Source organism: Aptenodytes patagonicus, chromosome 9 (genome assembly GCF_965638725.1).
Source record: "Aptenodytes patagonicus chromosome 9, bAptPat1.pri.cur, whole genome shotgun sequence".
NCBI classification, from domain to species: Eukaryota; Metazoa; Chordata; class Aves; order Sphenisciformes; family Spheniscidae; genus Aptenodytes; species Aptenodytes patagonicus.
The window spans coordinates 22,137,640-22,157,002 of record NC_134957.1 but is presented as its reverse complement, the minus strand read 5'-3'; the positions used below and the strand labels follow the sequence as shown (position 1 = coordinate 22,157,002).

The 19,363-nt window shown below is 46.1% G+C and overlaps 1 protein-coding gene across 1 annotated transcript; it reads left to right on the top strand.

Annotated features, from left to right (window-relative positions):
- Positions 1 to 206: 206 nt before the first annotated feature.
- UPRT (uracil phosphoribosyltransferase homolog) lies at positions 207 to 18,522 on the top strand. The gene is made up of 7 exons (XM_076347430.1): positions 207 to 490; positions 6,894 to 6,936; positions 13,045 to 13,114; positions 15,389 to 15,451; positions 16,211 to 16,372; positions 17,124 to 17,222; positions 18,100 to 18,522. Exons 1-7 carry the CDS (start codon positions 216 to 218, stop codon positions 18,204 to 18,206), a joined length of 819 nt encoding a protein of 272 aa, XP_076203545.1. The 5' UTR covers positions 207 to 215; the 3' UTR covers positions 18,207 to 18,522.
- The last annotated feature ends 841 nt before the right edge of the window (positions 18,523 to 19,363 follow it).

Here is a 19,363-nt window from a genome sequence, read left to right as displayed (position 1 = left end):
CCGGGAGGTGCCGACAGGAACGCCCCGCCCCGCCCCGCCCGCCTCCCGTGCCTGCGCTCCCGCCGCGGCCTTGAGTGGCGGCGCCGGCAGCCAATAGAGCGAGGGCGGGCCGGCGCCCTCCCCCCTGCCCCCCCGCGCGGCGCCGGCGCAAGCGGGGCCGGCGCGGCGCGTGGCGGCAAGGGCCGGCGCGGGGGGGCGGGGGCGCGCCCCGGCGCATGGAGGCGATGCCCTGCCAGAACCAGCGGCTCGGCCCGCGGCCGCAGGACGAGCAGCCGGCGGCGACAGCGACAGCGGGCGGCGGCTCCCGGCTGATCCGCTTCGCGGAGCCCGGCGAGGACAGCGGCTGCCCCAGCCCGGACAGCAGCAGCAACGGGGTCGCGGCGGCGCCGATGCCCGCGGGGGAGGGCGGCGCGCCGCCGATCGGGCCGCAGCTGAAGCTGCTGCCCATGAACGACCAGCTGCGGGAGCTCCAGACGATCATCAGGGACAAGTGAGCGGCGGGGCGGGCAGCGCCCGGGGAGGCCGCGCGGCGCCGGCGGCGGGAAGCGCGGCCTGAGGAGAAGCCGGGGGGGCGGCGGCGGGGAGGCTGAGGGGGGATGGCCGCCCGCCGGCCCCCCTTCCCTCAGGGAGCCGCAGTCCCGCCGAGCCCGCTCTCGGCCGGCCTCCGGCGCCGGCTCCCGCGCTCGGCGCAGCCTCCTGAGGGATGTGGCGGCGGACGCTGCCCGTGGGCTCCCGGCGCGGCTGCACCTCAGCCAGGCGGTCCCCGCCGAGCCCGGGGGCGGCGGGCGGGCCTCTCGGCGGGGCGTGCTCCCGTGCCGGGCTTAACGCCGGCGCCTCCGCGGTGCGGCCATTTCTGGTGACGTGTGACCGGAGGGGAAGGGAAGGGAAGGGAGGGAAAGGGAGGGAGGGGAGGAGAGGGGAGGGAAGGGAAGGTGTGCACCGCCGCCTCGCCTCGCCTCGCCTCGCCTCAGCGGCAGGTAGCGCTCCCGGGGGTCTTCGATAGCCAGCTCCGCCTCGGGGCCGTCGGTGACAAAGGCATTAATTCGGCGGCTCTTAAAACCTCTTACAGATTTTTGCGCTCCCTGATGTGAGGTTTTTGCCTACCTCCACACCGTGGACGGCTCAGAGCTTGCTTGCCACATCATCATCATCACCGTACAAAGGAGTAGAAAACCCTTGAGAAAGGAAGCTGTAGCTTATTGTCACACCGCCGTGCCCCGGCAGGAGCTGGGTCTCATTACCACTGTCTGGATATCGTGTACTGTATGCAGGATGGCGTGGATTAAGACAAGGCGGGTATAGGAGCACAGACTGGATTTAAAGGTTGGCAAAGGACAGGTGCTAGGTTTGGGAATGAATGGCAGGGAAATCACACGAGTTTGCTGAAGACTGGGACTACCATGTTAAGGAAAATGTAAGGGCCAAGTCTTTCCAGTCTGTATTGGGGGGCTGTTAAGGATTTTGGGACAAGGATGGCCAGAAGAAAACAGATCACAAGGGCAGCCTGAGAGAGCTAGAAATAAGACAAAGATTGGAGAAAAGTGGGACTAGCTGAGATGAAAGTAAACTGGAATCAGATGTTTGAGGAGCCAGGACTGGAACAAATTAGGCAAAAAGAACAAAAAGTTGGGGATAGCATAGAGACTAGACCATGGTGGGCTGGGAGGAATGGGAGAGAGACAGTATTAAGGAGGGAGGCAGACAAGGAGAGAACAGTTTTACTTAGGGCACATTACCTGAAAGGAAGCTGTCTTTTTTGAAGGCATTATTCTCCATTGTTGTCACTTTGTGTCACTGAGAGTCCTTGCTGCCACCACACCTTGTGAGACATGAAGGTGTTATTCCAGTTTCACAAATCTTAAGCTGAAGTGCAGAAATCCATGCAAAATTGTGCCCCACTGCTGAACACCAACGTGAGATACTTAAGACCTTACATAACATCTCAGATGGTGAAAGTGTACCTCCCGCTGATCACATTTGTAGCTTTGATTGTTCAGCACTTGGAAGGTGGTATTACAAGATATTAAATTTAGCATGCAACGTATGACAAACGTTACTAGCAGCCATCTATTAAAAGCACAATTTGCCTACTCTGATGCAAGAACCACCAGCAGACACACAGGTGTGAAATCAAGTTTATCGGTGGAGTGATCGGGTTCTGAATAAAACCTTCTCTTCCTGCAACACATTGGTTTTCTAATATCTGCAATAACTAACACATACCACAGACGCGGTTCTTCCCCTTGTTTCATATCTGTCCATCTGTGTAGTCTACGTTTTGGTATTTCCTGGTTCTTGAGTGCTTAACTTCGTAGCTAATAACACTAATACATTTTAATGCAAAACTAATCATCATCTCTCAAAGACAATACTTACATTACTTTTTATTAGCTTACATGAGCCTTGTTACCTTAAACAAGGTTGTTTTTTTTTTTTAATCTTCAAAGCATTGTGGAAAAACATAATCTCATTGCGGGTAGGAGCACACAGAGGTAGTGTAGTCTCGATGTAAGGAGGGCAACTGTGGCAAGACCACACAAAAGATCTCTGCAGGTGAGAATGTCTGCCTGGCAGCTTCCCTGCAGAGCAGAAAGGGAAGTTGTAAGTAAGTGGACTAAGCAGAGAGAGAGAGGAAATCCAAACTAGGCTTGGTGATGACTTACAAAGGTTTTGAGGTTAGTGAAAAGGAAATAGCACATAGTTTTGATATCTAGGTGAATACTAGCAATGTGGTTACTGTACCCAGCTAGGTTTTTTTATTATTATTTTGTTGTAAGTAGGTTTTGAACTCTTGCAGATAAAGTTTCTGGTTATAGTGAGCTTATCCAGAAACCAGCAGCTGGTATTGTAACTTCGAAGAGATTTTTTTAGAGTTGCATCAGCTTCATTTCACAAGACTTTGGTAAGGGGAAGTACAGGATAAGACTTGTAAATAATGAATTACTCATAACAGCTGCAGTGATAGCAAACTGTGCTTTATTGTGAGCGGGACACTGCCCTGGCAGTGGGGATGTAACTGCCGCTTCCAAGCTCCCTTCCCAACCAGTGAGGAAGACTGGACAACAGCCTGCTCAGAAAGGCAGATGTAGGCTTTGTATGTAAGGACAGTAAGGAAACATTATTTTTACATTCTGTCCCAGAAAGTCAGCTGCATCTCAGTAAATAAGATGGCCTATTTTAGTGCCTGTCATTCAGAAAGATGCTAAAACGTGCTCAGCTGCAAGGGTGAGAGGATTTCTTACACACGGGTTAGAAACTGTTGCAGTAACCTTTCCCTGGGCAGGTGTAATCTGCCTTGAGACGACTATATGACCACTGTAGCATTCAAACCAAGTGCTGAAAGAAACGCCTCAGAAGAAGTATCATATTTGTGAATAAGGACTTGTACGGCTAAGAGGAGCTACTGGTCAAAAAATCGGATTTAAACTGACAAAAGGATATGTTCACATACACTGCTCGGGGAAGAGGGAAAAGCTGTGTCATCTACAGGGCAATTAGATACCTATCACTTCAACTTTCTTTCCGGATTAAAAAAAGAATGGGTAACACCAGAGCTGCCTTAACTCAAGGAGAATATTTGGATTTCTTAATGCTGCAGAAGATGGATGTTCCAGGTACAGCAGTCACCTGAAAAGGTCACGAAAAGGGCAGAAATTAAAAGGCAAGCTACTGGGGGGAGAGAAACAGAACAAAAGTAGGGGAAAACCAGCCAATCTAGGACTATTACTGTGAAGTACGGAAGGGATGGATACTTCCAGTGCAGTGCAGGTTGGAATCGGGCATGCTTACGTGGAGCTAGGGATGGTCAGGCCAGATGCAGAAGGCCTCGGGGACTCTTATTTTGTCCATAGTGTGAGCTGCTCTGAAAAGTGGAAAGCTTTTTCCTTGTCCCTGAGAGGATTCAAAGAAAGAAAGCACGGCCTTTCAATTGGAATAACTGTCCAGTTTATAAAAGAAAAACCTACCTTCATGTGGCTGGTCATCACGTCCTGTGGTGGGTTCAGAGACAGCTGGCTGAATCGGTAATGGCCGTCTGATAGACTAAAATGACCATATATTTCTTTTGCTTCATTCAAGTTAACAAGAACTAGGTCTGTGTGCCAGAATCGGGGAGATGGATAGATCGCCTCAACTTGAGTGTGCGTGGGTTTGCTCGTTTTTCCTCGGGCTTGTTCACTTTTCTGTCTAGCGAATGCTTAATGGGTGGGCAGATGCCTTTTACACTGTGTGTTGGATATGAATGCTGAGTCCTCTAATGGGATGTGAACTGATGCGTTTAAGTATTGAACGTTCAGGAACAAAGAGTTACAGCCTCTTTCTAAGGAGGGTATGATCTCAAAATGATTTCTGGCCTGCACCGATTAGAACCAGGGATCTGGAAGCTGAAATGAGTAGTGCAGCAATTTGTAACGTAGAGCTCTGATTTCTGTAGAAGCAAATTCATTAGCTCAGATTGGTAGTGTCATTTTAACTCCTGATTTAACAATGGACGTGATTTAAATGTGGGTATTTAAAGGTTATTGTGTCTGTGTTACGCGAGATCATTCTGTTGTGTTCTGCTAAGGCTTCTTATTCCCTAGGGAACTGAGTGAACAATATCGAAATGAAGACAGTAAAGCGGTAGGACACGCCGTCCTCACTGCTCTACAGAGTAGGGTGATTCAGGAGTGTGTAACTCACCTGTGATGAGTAAAGATGACTACTGCAGGCAGGAAGGGTGGGATCCCTTTCACATGCCGCCCCCCAGCCCAGGCAGTGGAAAAAATTAAGTACTGAAGTGCTGCAGGTAGAACATGGTCCTGTTTCCCAGCTACATCAGCTCCCCTTAATGGCAACAGTTCGTCTAGTGCCTTAAGTTTTCTTATAAAGGCCTTTTACAAATTCTGTTTAGGGAAGCGGCTTTTTTTCAGGCTTGCCTTTACAGTACCCCGGGTGTCTCTCAAGAAGTTCTTCTATAAGGTAACTAGAGAAACAGGAATTACTAAAGTGCATCAGACCACGACCCGCATAGCCTACAGCCGTGTCGGTGGTTGTAACTAGTACTGAGTGCTAAAGCAGGAAGAAACCCTGCAGTTAGTTTGTATTACGGTACATTCCCAAAAAACATTTCTTCTCGCCTCTTAAGACACGCACATGACTTTAATTGCGCGTCAGCCATGCTTCCGTACCTCCAGAAACAAAATGAAACTAATTTGTACTGTTTAACAGAATGTTCGTGTTGTTAGCCGTGTGCTACAACACTCAGGTTTTAATGCCTCACTTTTTTAGACGTTGTCTCGTTACTTGATTAAGAAGCTGAAAAAGTTTCTAGTCTGCCATCGATCATTACTTTCTGTACTTCTATCTGGTATTTAAGGTGAACAGTTACAGTGTTTTCACATAAGCCTTTTTTTCTGGCCCCTAGCAATTCTCATATGATGTGGGGCTTGAAATCTGGTCGCAGCTTTCCAGCTGCCAGTGTACAAGAGGTCTGTCCTTTTCAGTATTACTATTATTTGTCTCTCATTTTTACGCACCATTGTTTTCTGTTGTCCTCCTCCCCTCCAAAAACAGGTATAACTGATTAAGGGTGTTAGTGAGCTGTGCATAAAAACATCTGTGTCTCTGCAAGGACAGAGTAGTTAATTTAAAGCCTAGTAATCTGTATTAATAACTCGTAGTATTCACTCTAAACATGTGTCGCTTTGCAGTCAAAACCGCAGTCTTGACAATTTTGGGTTTGTCTTACCACCCATTCATGAAATACAGCTAAATTTTCTGAAATGCCATAGCCTAGTCTGGAAGAACCTAGATGCCCCACCTACACACTTTGCTACTTCCCTTTTTTAGTAAATATTTACACACACCGCAGATGAAAATATGAATCCCTTAAAAAATCTTAATAAAATCCGTTTGTATGATTGTAGGGGGTTTGGGGTTGTTTTTTGCCTTTTTGGGATTAGGGGTTTTTTGAGCATTGTCTTTCTGGTTAATGTCAAAGTAGCAGAAAGTTATGAATATCCTGTTATTACCAGAAAGAAGGAAAAAACAAAAACAAACTGGTTTTAATAATGTGTTATTAGCACAAGGGAAGAAATTAGATTAGGCTGACGCTCTTTTTAAAATGCCTTTTTTTAGTGTGGCTAAGTTACCAGTTGCCCAGGAAATAAGCAGACAAACCTCTTGACTTTCACTTTTTCATGTTTTAACATGGCATACTTCCACAGTATGTAGCAGGAGGAAGTGAGCTTATTCGGTCTTGTGCATGGGCCAAAAGCCATGCAGTCACACGAGCAAAAAGTTGCACCCAAGCTAATAGGACGGCAGAGAGGTGTTTTCATGGGAATACTCGTGAATCCCTGCTCATTTTAGTCTTAAGTTCACTAATGTAGTCACACTGTGAATGAATTCCAGACGAGATATATATCCTGCTTATCAATCAGGTGTGTTAACTCGGTCTCAAGGCTAGGGATCTGCATTGTCACTGTCCCATGGTTTCTGATTGACTTAAGAACGGGCGGAGCAAAGCTCTCTTGCTCAGAGCTGTAGGGAGTGTACCAGGCTGGTGTGCATCTGAGCTTGTGAGGTGTTTTGGAACTGAGCTGGAACGGTAGTACAGTGGAAAACCTACAGAATATCCTCCTTATGTTTTCATGCTTTAATTGCTACTGGTACAGTGCAGCAACGTTGCCAGTAGTAAGAGGCAAACCTCTGCGTTTGCTCACTGCATCTCAGTCTTTGCCACCAAGGAGGAAACCCATGAAGCAGAATCTCTGCGGGATAAATTTTGTATATGGTAGAAGACTTTTCTCTGAACTGCCTTTAGAATATATTGTCCTTGAATTAATATTATATTTAAGCAATGTTCTTAAAATTATTCCCCAATTTAAAATATAAATTATTACCTTTTTCAGGAAATCCAGTAGAGGAGACTTCGTATTTTCTGCTGATCGTCTGGTAGGTGAAGAATTTCTTATTCTTGGTATTGTACTTTGTAACTCTTCCATAAAAAGGGTCTTTCAGGCTAGAATAATGGTGGTGTGAGGCAACTTTTCTACACAAAGGAAATTGCTGTTTGACAGCAACTTTCTGTAGAGGGACTTCTGTTCTCTGTTACGGACTGCTTTCATCTCAAAGGGTTCTAGAAACCATGTTATTATCAAACACAACTACTTTAGGACAGAGAGCAGTAGTAATAAGAGAATACTGTTTAAAAACAGATGCACAGAGGCTAGAGATAATTCAATTTTACTTTGAAACAGTACTTTTGATCTTGCAAACAGAGCTGTACAATTCCTTACAGTCTAGATGTTAACAATTGCTTGCATGCAGAAGTGCCTCCTGGCACTTGTTGTGTATTAGATTAGTAGCTCTGGGTGCATCCACACGGGGAATTTGGTTTTAGCCATATGGTAATTATTAGCAGGGACAAAGCAATTTGAAGTTTTCACATATTTTAGTAAGTCAGAACAAAGACTGTTGGGAATGCAACATTTATCTCATTTAAATTACATGCTTAAAGAAAACCACAACACTCACACCCATGCATATACTTTCTTGTATTCATGAGGGTGTTTACTGTTTGCAAATCCACATTCATTAACAAGGAAAGTCTTTCTTCCCCCCTCTAGCAAAGATGAGTCCAGAGACCATTCAATTACCAGCACCATTTGCTACAGCAGGCAGGTTTCCTGTGATGAGCCCAATCTTAATCCATGCCTGATCCAGGCTTGCTCAGGGCTTAGATATGACCACAACCTAAGATTGTGACTGCAGTGCTTTTTATCTTTGCAGCTTTTCCACTTTCCCCCCTGCTTTTCCCTTCTTGAGGATGTTTCTTGCATTCCCATTCACGAAGAACAGTAAAGGCCCAAGCCAACAAATCCCATCACTCGTAACTCATAGATCAAGTGACTGACTGGAGCGCCTTCTTTGCCAATAGTACTTCATAATGGACAGGCAGAAAGTCGCAGCCCCGCCTTCGTTCTGTGCCAGCAGTTCTCAGCAGGTACCATTTAAATAGACACATGTCCTTCACAGTTCATTGGATGAGTAGGAACAGCCCAGGAAACATCCACCACCTGTGAAAGACTAGCTCAGCTAGGTGGTGTTCTTCCTGGGTTTTGTGGTTTCAGGTTCTTCACGTGCTTAAATGTGCAAATAAGATTCAGGAAGCCAACAAAGGTCATCACCAGCAATCCCACACATTTACAGGGTATAGGTCTCCAGTGCAGGGGTCAGGCCCCTTCCCCACCAGTACTCCTTTCACAGGGAGGGTTTCTGGTTAACGTTCTCGTTTTACCTTGTATTAGGTTCCCATCATGCTAGGAGCATTCATTCCTGCCAACTTCTTTGAATTGAAGAGAAGCACTATGTTCCTAATCTGTATTTTAAAAAAAGAGATAAACAATGGCTATTCTAATACTGACAGGAAAACCCTTAACAGTCTTGACTGGACCTTATTGTCATTAATTAGTGCGAAGGACCTCTCCCATGTACCTTCTCATTTTACTTGGAGGTCCTGCGCCATTCTGAGGGAAGCACTGATTTTTTTCCCCCTCATTGCTAGAAACTGCAGCTTCCAGGCAGTGAGTTCAGTTCCGGCTCTTGTGCCAGCATCTTCTACGGGCTGGCCAGCACTTGTATAGATAGGGAGCTGCTCTTCACAGAAACACCTCTGTTTGCTGGTCATGCAGATGTTTGCTACAGAACCTGCTAGTCTGTTTTCCATTTTGTAGCAGGAATTTTATGCAAAACAGTATGTAGGACTATCTCATTTTCTGTATGCTGTTCCTAGGTGTGGCGAAGAACAGTTACAATTTCATGTGGGACGTGGTCTCTACTAAACTTGGTGGGGTGCAAACATAGTTAAGACTTGCTATGTTTTCCACCCAGTTAGCAAACGGAGCTTAATGACAAGATGCAATACATGAAGAGAAGAAACATATGCATAGGACTGTGGGTTAACAAAATACACCTTGTTGCACAGAGCAAATGAGAATGAAGTTAAGTTTGCTACTAGCTTGGCAGTTGTTAGTGGCAGTATCTCATAAGGTCACCACAGAAAGAGGTCTTGAGGAGGGATTCCAAAGCTGATGAATTTCTGGTGGTACAGTTTTTTCTTCTGGCAGTTTGTTTCACATGTGAGGGGATGACACAAAAGAAATGTTCAAAGATACTTGTGAGAGAACGGAGTTAACAGGAGGTAAAGGTTAGCAGGGAGTTTCTGAAAGCCACTGCCAGTGCTGTGATCCTGAAGCTGAAAGATGTGGGGTTAAAGTCATGGGGATGAAGACAACCCATCTTGTCTTTGTGAAGGAGGAGAGGCAGCTGCGAGAAGTAAGCCTCTTAACACAGGAGACAATCAATCATTATGACTTGCAGTAGTAGATATCTGGACAGGTAGCGGTAGTGAGACCAATTTAAGAAACACGGGCAGACAACTCCTCAGTGCAAGAGGCTTACACTGAACCCTTGAACGTGTGCTGCCCAGCACCCACGCACCGTGGAAGCATTTGACTGATGTCACCCTGCAGGATTGCTGTAGAACTAGTGAGATGCTCACAAAGCCCACAGCATTTTTACTGAGACCACCTGAGAATTTTTTTCCAAGGCCTGCTCTGTAGGAGGTACACAATAAGCTAGGTCCAGCCCTGTGAAGTTAAGCTGGTGCTGCACACAGCTGAGCGCTCTGTTGTTGTGGGCTAAGAGACCAGGTGAGTAACGGGAAGAGGAGCCATCCATCTCCCAGAGGCATAGAGGACATTGCATGTCTAGAGTTTTGGCAAGGACCAAGCAAAATTGACTTGCAGGCTGGATTCAGGCAGGCGTTTGTCGTTTACACAGCACTGACCTACAGCCTCAGTTCGCAAGTGCAGTGGTGCTTTCCAGCAGAAGGTAGCTTTTGCGGTTTGACTGGAGGTCTGAGGTTGAGGAATTAATTAGTTTCTCAGCCCTATCAGCAACTCCCTGCGTAACACTGAACAGGTCACTTCACCTTTCTGCCCAACTCTCTTTCAGGGGGGGTGGGGGGGTGATAATGCATATTTTAAAAGTGGTTTGAAATTCTGAGGTGCAAAGAGCTGTATAGATACAAAGTATGGCTGACAGCCCCACTATTCTGCCTTCCCTTCAGCTTCCAAGAAAAGCTGCGACATAATGGGTTAGAGGATCCCCCTAGGAATTACTATGACCTTGGAAATTAGGTGATGCATGGCTGTCACATAAAATACAGTTAGACTACTGTCTTCCTACAAATAGGGGAAGATAATAATGGTCACTCCAGAATTCTTGGCATTTAAATGCTTCACCTTTTTCCAAATTGCAGGCAGGCAGAAGAGTTGTAACATGCAGCTGCTGAGGATCACAGATACCTTTTGGGGTGGCTCTAAAAGGGCTCCCATTTTTCCAGTTCTGTCTGGTCAGAGCAGCACCAGCTCTGACTGCACCCTGGCTGGTTTCCTTATTTAGTGATTACACCTCTTCTAAATGAGAGTGCTGTCAGCCTGCTTTCTATAGTTGCCTATATCCAAATTTCTCTGTTCACGGACACTGAGGAACTGGTCAAACCTGATTTCTTCAGTGGTATTTGAGTGTGGTAAGGAGTCTTTATTCATGTGCTTAATTGGCTGAGAAAAGGTAGATTTCACTAACATTTTCATATCCTTGAAATGTTTATGTGGTAGTTAGCTAAAACTCCTTGGACCTCTATTAACTGTTGTTTTTGCTAACAGTTCTAACAGATCTTGTACTAATAAAGGTTCGAAGCTAACAGTATTTCCCTTTACTTACTGCAAAGGCTCTGGGGTAAATCTTAAACGTAGAACTGTAATAATAATGAGCACGTTGACATATAATTTTGTGTATCAGCATTAAATGCTGAATCTAAAATTTCAGCATAACTCTGTAAGCCTTGACAGTTTAACTAGGCCTGCTGGAATTTAACATCCCGTTTAGCTTTTTTTTTCCCCCAATTAAAAATAGACTTTATTTTTGTTACTGATAACTTTAATCATGGTTTTCATTTCTGGTCAAACTCTTCTACCTTGGGACCAAAGCTTTACTTCCCTGCTTCATGTGGGGCCACAGTAATACCTGTTTTAGCTTCCAAGCAATGGCAGCCACCTCTCTAGGAGAGGAGCAGGGCTGCTGGTTCTCAGGGCCAGAGAGGAAAGAGGTGGAAATTATAATCCCTGAGCGTGGGGGCGGCAGAAAGCATAGTGCAAAAATAAATGTTTTATCAACACTGACAAGTTTACAGAAGAATCCTTCTCCGCCTCTGTATAAAACATTGATGCATGTGGTAAAACAAACGAGATTATTTGACTATAGACCTTGACTGGTTTACTCTCAACTTTTGGCAGATAGTGTGGAGCGATGCTAACCCTGTCAGCATGACAGCAGTATGAAAAAAAGTGTTTCTTCCAAACCTGGCTCATAGGTTGGCTTTTTCTGGTGAAATAACTTTAAAAAAAATAAAGTAAAATTGTGTACAGGTGTCCCAGAAACCTGAAATTAAATCAAGGATTTCATGGCTTGTTTATGTGAGAAGATGTGTCTTTCAGTAGAACAACACTGGTGCCTTCAGTCTCAGGATTAAAGTGACTGAGTCAGAAGCCCTACTTGCAGAGAGCCAGGAGGACAAAGAGGAGGAGGAGGAGGAGGAGGAGGAGGAGGAGGAAGGTAGTAGAGCTGGCTTCTCTACATATGCTTCCTGGAGCTACCAAACATGCAACGAGTCAAGCACAAAGGGGACTGACAATTCAGAAGGACCTGTTTCCCATATGCAGTTCTGCTACAGGGGAAATTTTACCCTGAGAATTGCTTTTTCAGGCTTTTGCTCCCATTATATGTCAGTTGCACCCTTTGACCCCTTCGCTGGTTTAGTCTGACCACCACCTCTGAATATGGCTCAACTCTAGGAAAAAATTGTCATACTAAAATGACTAAAAATATCTTCAAAGAGGGATTGTAAATTTAAGGGACCATTTCTAATTCCTAGTAGAGGCTGCCTGTGTGCTAGGAACTAGGGCAGAATGGAAGAACAGGAAAAAAATCTCCCAATCTGCTCTGCCCTGTTTCTGGAATAATAAGTGTCTGAAGTGAGCAGTATACAGTCCCGGGAGCAATCACCTAATTTCTGCCGTCATACGGTGACTTTTGCTTAACGGGTTTCATCTTTGGCTTGGCAGTAGCTTTCCTCGAGCAGTTCTGGCCTGTGAATCTTTGGCTCACTAGCAGAGGGAATTTTTACATCTTTAATACCCAAAGCATCTTTCATGGGCGATCATGCTGAGTTCAGATGAATATGTTTCGGTAACGTTGCCTGGGGTACAGCTGCAGGGCCAGCACCAGGGGGAGAGCTGGAGGTTTTCTGGCCACTCGAGGCTGGAGGGGTGTGTGGCTTACTAGCTGCACCTCCAGTGGAGATGTCCCTGCTGAACCGGGCCATCTGTACCGGGTGAAAGCGCAGGTGCTTGGCAGAGCATCCCATAGCAACCACAGCTGGCAGGTGCCAGAAGAAGAGGGTGATAAAGATCTACTGACTTGCCTTTGGGCACTCGGTGGCGCATTTACATTGCTGCAGCTTCTGTGGCTGTTCTGGCAGCCCAACTGCAGTTTAGTCATAGAAATATGGATGTGAAAATAGACTTCGGAGCCTAGCTGATGGGGAGCTGAGAGAGAGTGAATTTTCCCTTTTTCTCACTAGTATTTTCTGTCAACAAAATGAAGTTGCATTGGTGCTTCACTCATTTGTTGAGAAAAATTTGTCTGTGATGCCTATGCCTGCCAGATATAAATAAAGTCAGTTTTATGATTGCTGATGAACCCTCCCCTTCCCGCAGTTTTGTTTTGTAATGCCTTCGTTTGATTTGTGGACAAAACATAGGCATCACCCCCCAAAGGTCTCTAAATTCAGTCCCTAACTACTATTAAAAGAGACCCTTTCAGACCCTTCAGGCTGTTAGGTGTTCACCTAGTACTTGTAAAAACTACTACCATTTAGTATCTTACCTCCATAGACAACAAATCCCTTTAGGCTGACTGATCTCTTTGGTTCTACAGATCAGACTCGTGGTTGAAGAGGGACTGAATCAACTGCCATACACAGAATGTACCGTGACCACTCCAACAGGTACGTGGGAAATTACTCCTCCCCTAGGTAGGACTGGAAGTGGAAGCTTAACTAATACAAAAAAATATGTGACTGTTAACAAAGGATCATAGAATACCTCGAGTTGGAAGGGACCCATAAGGACCATCGAGTCCAACTTCCTGCTCCTCGCCCGACTACCTAAAACTGAACCATGTGACGAAGAGCATCGTCCAGACGCTCCTCGAACTCTGACAGGCTTGGTGCCATGACCGCTTCCCTGGGGAGCCTGAGGCTGAAACAGTTCCAACATTCAGGGTAGAGTACAGAGTTGAGGTCCCTTCTGGTATTTGAAAAGCTAGAAGGTGCGTAACAACGCAACTGAGCAAAACATACAGTCGTATAGTTGTCATTTTACTAAGGTTTTAAATTGGTCTTGCAAAACCATGATGAAAATCTACCAGCGTATGCGCAAGATCAGTTTACTTGCCCGTACTGCAATGACATTTCACGTGCCCGTTAAAGAAAAAGGACTTGGCACAAGCAGTTTGGCCATGCCAGCCTAAATCCGTCCCTGTTTGCAGCAGGGGGCCAGCTGGGAGCAATGATAAGCAGGAAATAAAAAGTGGCTGTGTGGGCACTAGAGGAAACCCATGGCAGTAATTTTGGTTTGCTTCTGTTAACTGTAAAGATAGGTAAGGTTGCACGCGTTACTCAGAGGTAGCTGCTTAGTGCATCAGCAGCTTCTTGGGAGCCGCTCAAGTACGCGCTGTGGATCCGCAGCACACCTGTGGGACATACGCCACGCGAGTCCTCTTCCCCCCGAGAACTGCATTTGCATTTCTGCAGGGTGAGAGCAGCTCTGTACATTCACACCCTCTTCCCCTCTGCAGTAAATCATTTGTATGTCTTTTAGTTAGAGAAAAGATGGACTGAAAACACTCAATTCTGAAACTAGACAAGAGTTTAGGAAGGCACTGAGGAGGCACAATCACTTACCTTTGCTCCTTTTTAAATAAAACAGCAGCTCCTTTACTTCTTGAGCATTGGCGTCACATCTGTTCCAGGTCAGTCGGTGACGGAGAGGTTGATGACCATCTTCTCTCTGCATTACACAATTTGACTGGCAGGTCCCCTGCAAGGAACATCACTTGGAAGCTCTACAGTTCTTTTGGAGCGGGCCACTGCCCTGGCAGTGGACAAAGAGAGTCTCGGACCTTGCCCTCAGAGCACCCGTTGCCTTGGTGAAAAGGCTTAGTTTCCTGCCCTTACGCCTAGTCACGCTGTAGATAGAGCCTTACTGTCTGAAACTGTCTTAGCTCTGCAGTCAGTGCGTTTGCCCTTTCGCTCCAACCCCTGTGCCCAGTGAGGGAGCTAAAATGGCCTCAGTTGAGCTCTTCCAGCAGGAAGTGTCCCCTGAGAACTCAGATGCTTCTGCATGAATTCCTGCTTATCTGTACTGAGCTCTTTCCTTCCAAGCATTTGTAAGATGCCATAAGCACAGGTGATTTCTGCTCTTCCGGGCTCAGAAGCAGAACACCCCTCAAGGACATCAGTGAAACACCCTACTCTTTCTCCTTCAGGGGAGCCTTTGGACTCTTTTCAGTCAGGCAGGGGAATATGCGACGCCTGTAAGGAACATCACCACGTGTTCTTCCCAGCAGTGCTGCTGGGCAAGCTCCTTACCAGCTTCTAGGGTTAGATCTGAAGAACTATGACTGGGACAATCTGGCTTCGCTGTCTTTATCTCTGAATTAACAAGAGACCTGAGCTCACAGTACTGATGATCATCTCTCTCATACGCATACCATTGCCCACTTTTTTCTTTCAGTGATCGAGAACACAGTGACAGTAGCACTGTAGCATCGTGTTTCAGTTCTAACTCTTCCACCTGCAGCACTGGACTGCATTTACCTGGCTTCTTAGGGGACATACTGTTTACCTTTATTTTGCATAGCGTCCTTCATGTAAAGTAATCACAGAATACCGGAGTTATAAAACACGTACTTCGAAAGGATCACTTCTGTGCCACTTTTCTGACATGACTTCTAAAGGTAAAAAAAGCACAAGTTCTTCACCAGTTACGGTTTTGGCCCTGTTCCCATTGCTTGGTTGAGGGCTGCAGGACATGGTGTGCAGATTGGTTCATGCCACCTGTTGAGAGATGGGGAGCTCGCTGTTGTCCCCTGGGTATTCGGGGGATTTCTGTTCCATTCACACCAAGGTCACTTAAAACAGTGTCCCCCAAAGGGGCGTTAAGATGGGGCAGAAGGGAGCAGTTGCTGCCACTGACATCTGGTTTCTTTCCTCTCACAGGACACAAGTACGAAGGAGTCAGATTTGAAAAGGGAAACTGCGGAGTCAGCATAATGAGAAGCGGTAGGCTTCTGGTTGTTGAATGAGCACGAATTAAACGTTTGGGAAACCTGTAACCAACTTCCTTGCAAAAATGTGCAACAACACTTCTCTACAGCCAGGTCTTACCCAAACCTGCCGGTTGTTATTCTTTCTTAGGTAGCCTTGATCACAGAATGTCAAGTATTATGTTTCATTAACTCTTTAGGAGCCAAAGAGCTGCAAGAGATTTCACCTGGCCTCTTCTCTAGCAGCCGTTACCTGCGAGAGGCCAGGCCAACTGCCCTTCCTTGTTTGACTTCTGCTCAGGGAGGGGTCCCCAAACCAACCATGCTCCGTGGTGGCAGAGTCACTGTTATTTTGCCCAATGCTGCGGAAACCTTTGTGCCTGTGATGTAAAATCCAGTGGCTCCGCAGCTTCCTGCACTACGTTTTGCACCGCGGTGCCTCTGGGCAGAGCTCAAAGACGTTCTCCAAACCCCATTCGTTTGTTTTGACGTTTCCAGCTCTCGCCTTTGAGAGCTTAGCACTGGTGTGTGGGAACACTAATACCCGGGAGCTAAGTCACACCAAGTAGACTTGTTTTTCTGTCTAAACAGAGAAAAAAGGAAAAATCGCTTCAAGTGTTTTTAACACTTGGAACCGAGAAAAAAAATAATCTCCTTTTTAGAACTCTTCACCAATACAGTATTGGGACTGTCTATTTAATGGTAGCATCTTGCAATTGTGCCGTTTCTCAGCGTGTAACAATGTGGCGTTGGTTTTTTTGCTGCTCGTTTTGAGGGGAGGCAATGGAACAAGGTTTACGAGACTGCTGTAGATCAATCCGCATAGGAAAAATCCTGATACAGAGCGACGAGGAGACTCAAAGAGCCAAAGTGTACTATGCTAAGTTTCCACCAGACATTTACAGGAGAAAAGTTCTTCTTATGTACCCAATACTAAGTAAGTGTCTTTCATCATTATGTACAGTGAGCGCGCTGAATTTAAAGGCAGATTTCCAAATTTCAGGGGCTTTGATTAGGTTTTTTGCTTGGTTTAGGCGACATAGTAGGGAATTTATCAGGCTGTGCCAGAATACGTATTAGTCAGCCTGCACCAGCATGAATGCAGAGCAAATCACTTGGGCATGCCTCCGTTTGTGAGAAAGGTTGAAGCATTAAGACTTGATACAAATGTCATTTTTTAAATTTTGCCACGAGAAAAGACTCAAACAGTATTTTCCTCATGCTATTAAAAGACATTGTTGGATTACAGATCCTAGAAGTAAATTACTTTAAAATTAAATACAGTTAATGCTACCAAAAAAAAATTAAACCTGGTAAGCGTGGCAAGGAGTTTGTCAGACTTTTCCAGTCTAAGATTTAATTCTGGTTCTACACACGGAGCTCTTAATTGCCATTTTACTATTTTAGATGAGTTTTCTTGCCTCGGGGCTTTAATAAAATCCACCGACTTCAGTGCTGAAAACGTGGCAGAGTTGGCTGTTTCGGAGTAGAGATGAAGTTCCTTCATCGGGAGGCCAAAGTTTTCTACAATTAATACGTGCAGAGGTGATAGTTTCCAGTGGGAAGGGACAGTATCACCATTCGGTCACACACCAATGTTAACATGGATATTCTCGGGTGGCCTAGGACAAGTTCTTCCACCGGGGGCAGGGGGGAAGAAATAAAAATCTCCCTTTTTCCCCTTTTAGGTACTGGTAATACTGTCATTGAGGCTGTCAAAGTTCTTGTAGAACATGGCGTACAACCAAGTGTCATTATCCTGCTAAGCCTATTCTCCACGCCTCACGGTAAGTTGAGGGGGTGCGAGGGGGACGGAGGGCTGAGCACAGGTACGTTTAACGGGGAAGAGTTACGTTAGTCACGCTTCAGACAGCGGCGAAGAGCTGTTCCTTTGCAAGTAACGACAGCAGCATCGCTTTGCTCAGAAGAGAGGTTTGGGTTTTTGGCTGAATCGTAAAACCGAGAGTGAACAGCGACACGTGTGGTGTGGGCAGGGGAGTGGGCTAGCAGAAAGGAAAAGGCCTGTTACACCTAATGGCAAAACTGCAGATGGTGACGTATTCCTAAAAGCAGGAATCTGCAGCGCTGCCAGGTACACAAAATGCTTCAGTGGCTCACAAAGCCACTCCTGCTGTTGCTCTGGACTGCAGCAGCCCACGGATGGTGTTGAGTTGGTCCACCACCAAAAGAATACCATTCTGTAAGGAGCGTGAGGTAAATGAAGCTACAGAACTGTCCTGTCCACACGTTAAAGATCTTACCTTGTAAAAGGGGATCCAAAAAAGGAACATCTGTTTCTGTGAAGTAGGAAAATGGATCGTGTGCGCTGTTTTAAAAATGGGCCGTGGCAGAAATCACTATCAAAAAAGTCGACTGACCGGCAGAGAGCCATTCCTGGCAGTCTGTAACCACGTTGGCGATTAGATTGGGAGTATACGTGTACGGTAAAGAAAAGAAAAACCAAATAAGAAAACCCAAAAAAGCAATCCACTAAATTCGGGAAGTTTTTCCTCATAGACAGTCAGCTAAGGCAGAAACGTGAAGCGGAGATGGAAGAAGAGAGCCCGATTTATCTACGGAATTCTGCTAATCGTGGTTTAACGTGTGGTGCTGAAATACAGCTGCGGTGCTGTAGTCATTATTGCCTTTGCCCTCTCTCAAAAGGTGCCAAGTCCATCATCCAGGAATTCCCAGAGATCACAATTTTAACTACAGAAGTTCATCCTGTTGCACCAACACACTTCGGACAGAAGTATTTTGGAACAGACTGACACACGGAACAAACGGATATGACTATATGATGAGACAAGAGGGGCTTTCCTACGTTTTATTATTGTGGAGTTGGTTGAGGGCACGTTTAAAAATCTTTTTGGCCAGAGGGGGAAATACTTGACTTGGATCAGTTCGGGTCAGTTACTGCCTGAACGCTGAATCAGGTGCAGTAACGAAGCACTCTGTCATTACAAAGTCAAGCATCTCAATGTTGGGGTTCTATACATTGCTACACTCTCTGCTTTAACTTATTTATTCTTCTGTAGCCTGCCTTGTGGCTGCTTGCAAGAGCAAAATAAAACAACTAAATCACAACGGTGTGTACTTCATTTCTAGTGGTAACGTTTACATCGCTCCAGGTCAGCTGGTACAGCCCCTCCTAATGCTTCCAAAACGACGGGTGCACTTGGAACTCGACGTAATTCTTAGCAGCCACACTGAATTTTTGGCAGAATTTTCAGCCTTTGGATGGTGGCCAAGAACTAAAGATGCGACTCTCTGAATTTCTCTCTGTAGTGAAACATCCACAGTTGTCTTGCCCGATGGTACCGAATAAAGCAGCTTCTGGCTGCAGCGCGCGTGCCCTGGCGAACTGGGTGGGAATTGAGGGTGGGGGCAGCACTGTCTAGGGCAGTCCTACACATGGAGCGCTGCAGTGCCGTCTCTTAAAACGTCTGTGGTTGAATCGGTACCGCTAACCCTTTTAAAGAAGGGAAAGCTGTGGCGAAAACTTGAACTCGATTTGTGGCTCTGTTCGCAGAGCAACAGGGCTTCAAGTCAAAAGACAAATACGGCCCTCGTGGCTTAGCACCCTTTCCGAACACTCAATGCGGCACCTGTATCGATCGGATCAAACATAAATCTGCAGCCAAATACTTTCTTTGGCTTTAAATCCCCTGGCACCAAGTACCCAATATCCAACACTTAAACTAGCTCGTACCTGGCCTCACTGTAACTTTGGGGAAATTTCTATCTAAAGGCAATATAGTCCATTATCATTTTTTAAATATATCCACATTCTAAAAAGCGCAGGGTTGCAGAATGTCACCGCAAGCGGGAGTGCTTCATACCTCTCGTCAGGTGAGCGGAACGCAAAGGCCTGGGCTGCCCCAGCCCGCACCTGGTGAGACGAGGGGCAGCACTTCGCGAATCCTTT

What these genes read in the sequence shown, in the direction of transcription:
- UPRT (XM_076347430.1), top strand. Translation starts at nt 216, where the DNA reads ATGGAGGCGATGCCCTGCCAGAACCAGCGGCTCGGCCCGCGGCCGCAG. An exon ending in CAGACGATCATCAGGGACAA is followed by an intron (nt 491 to 6,893) that starts GTGAGCGGCGGG and finishes TACCTTTTTCAG; the next exon opens with GAAATCCAGTAGAGGAGACT. An exon ending in TATTTTCTGCTGATCGTCTG is followed by an intron (nt 6,937 to 13,044) that starts GTAGGTGAAGAA and finishes TTGGTTCTACAG; the next exon opens with ATCAGACTCGTGGTTGAAGA.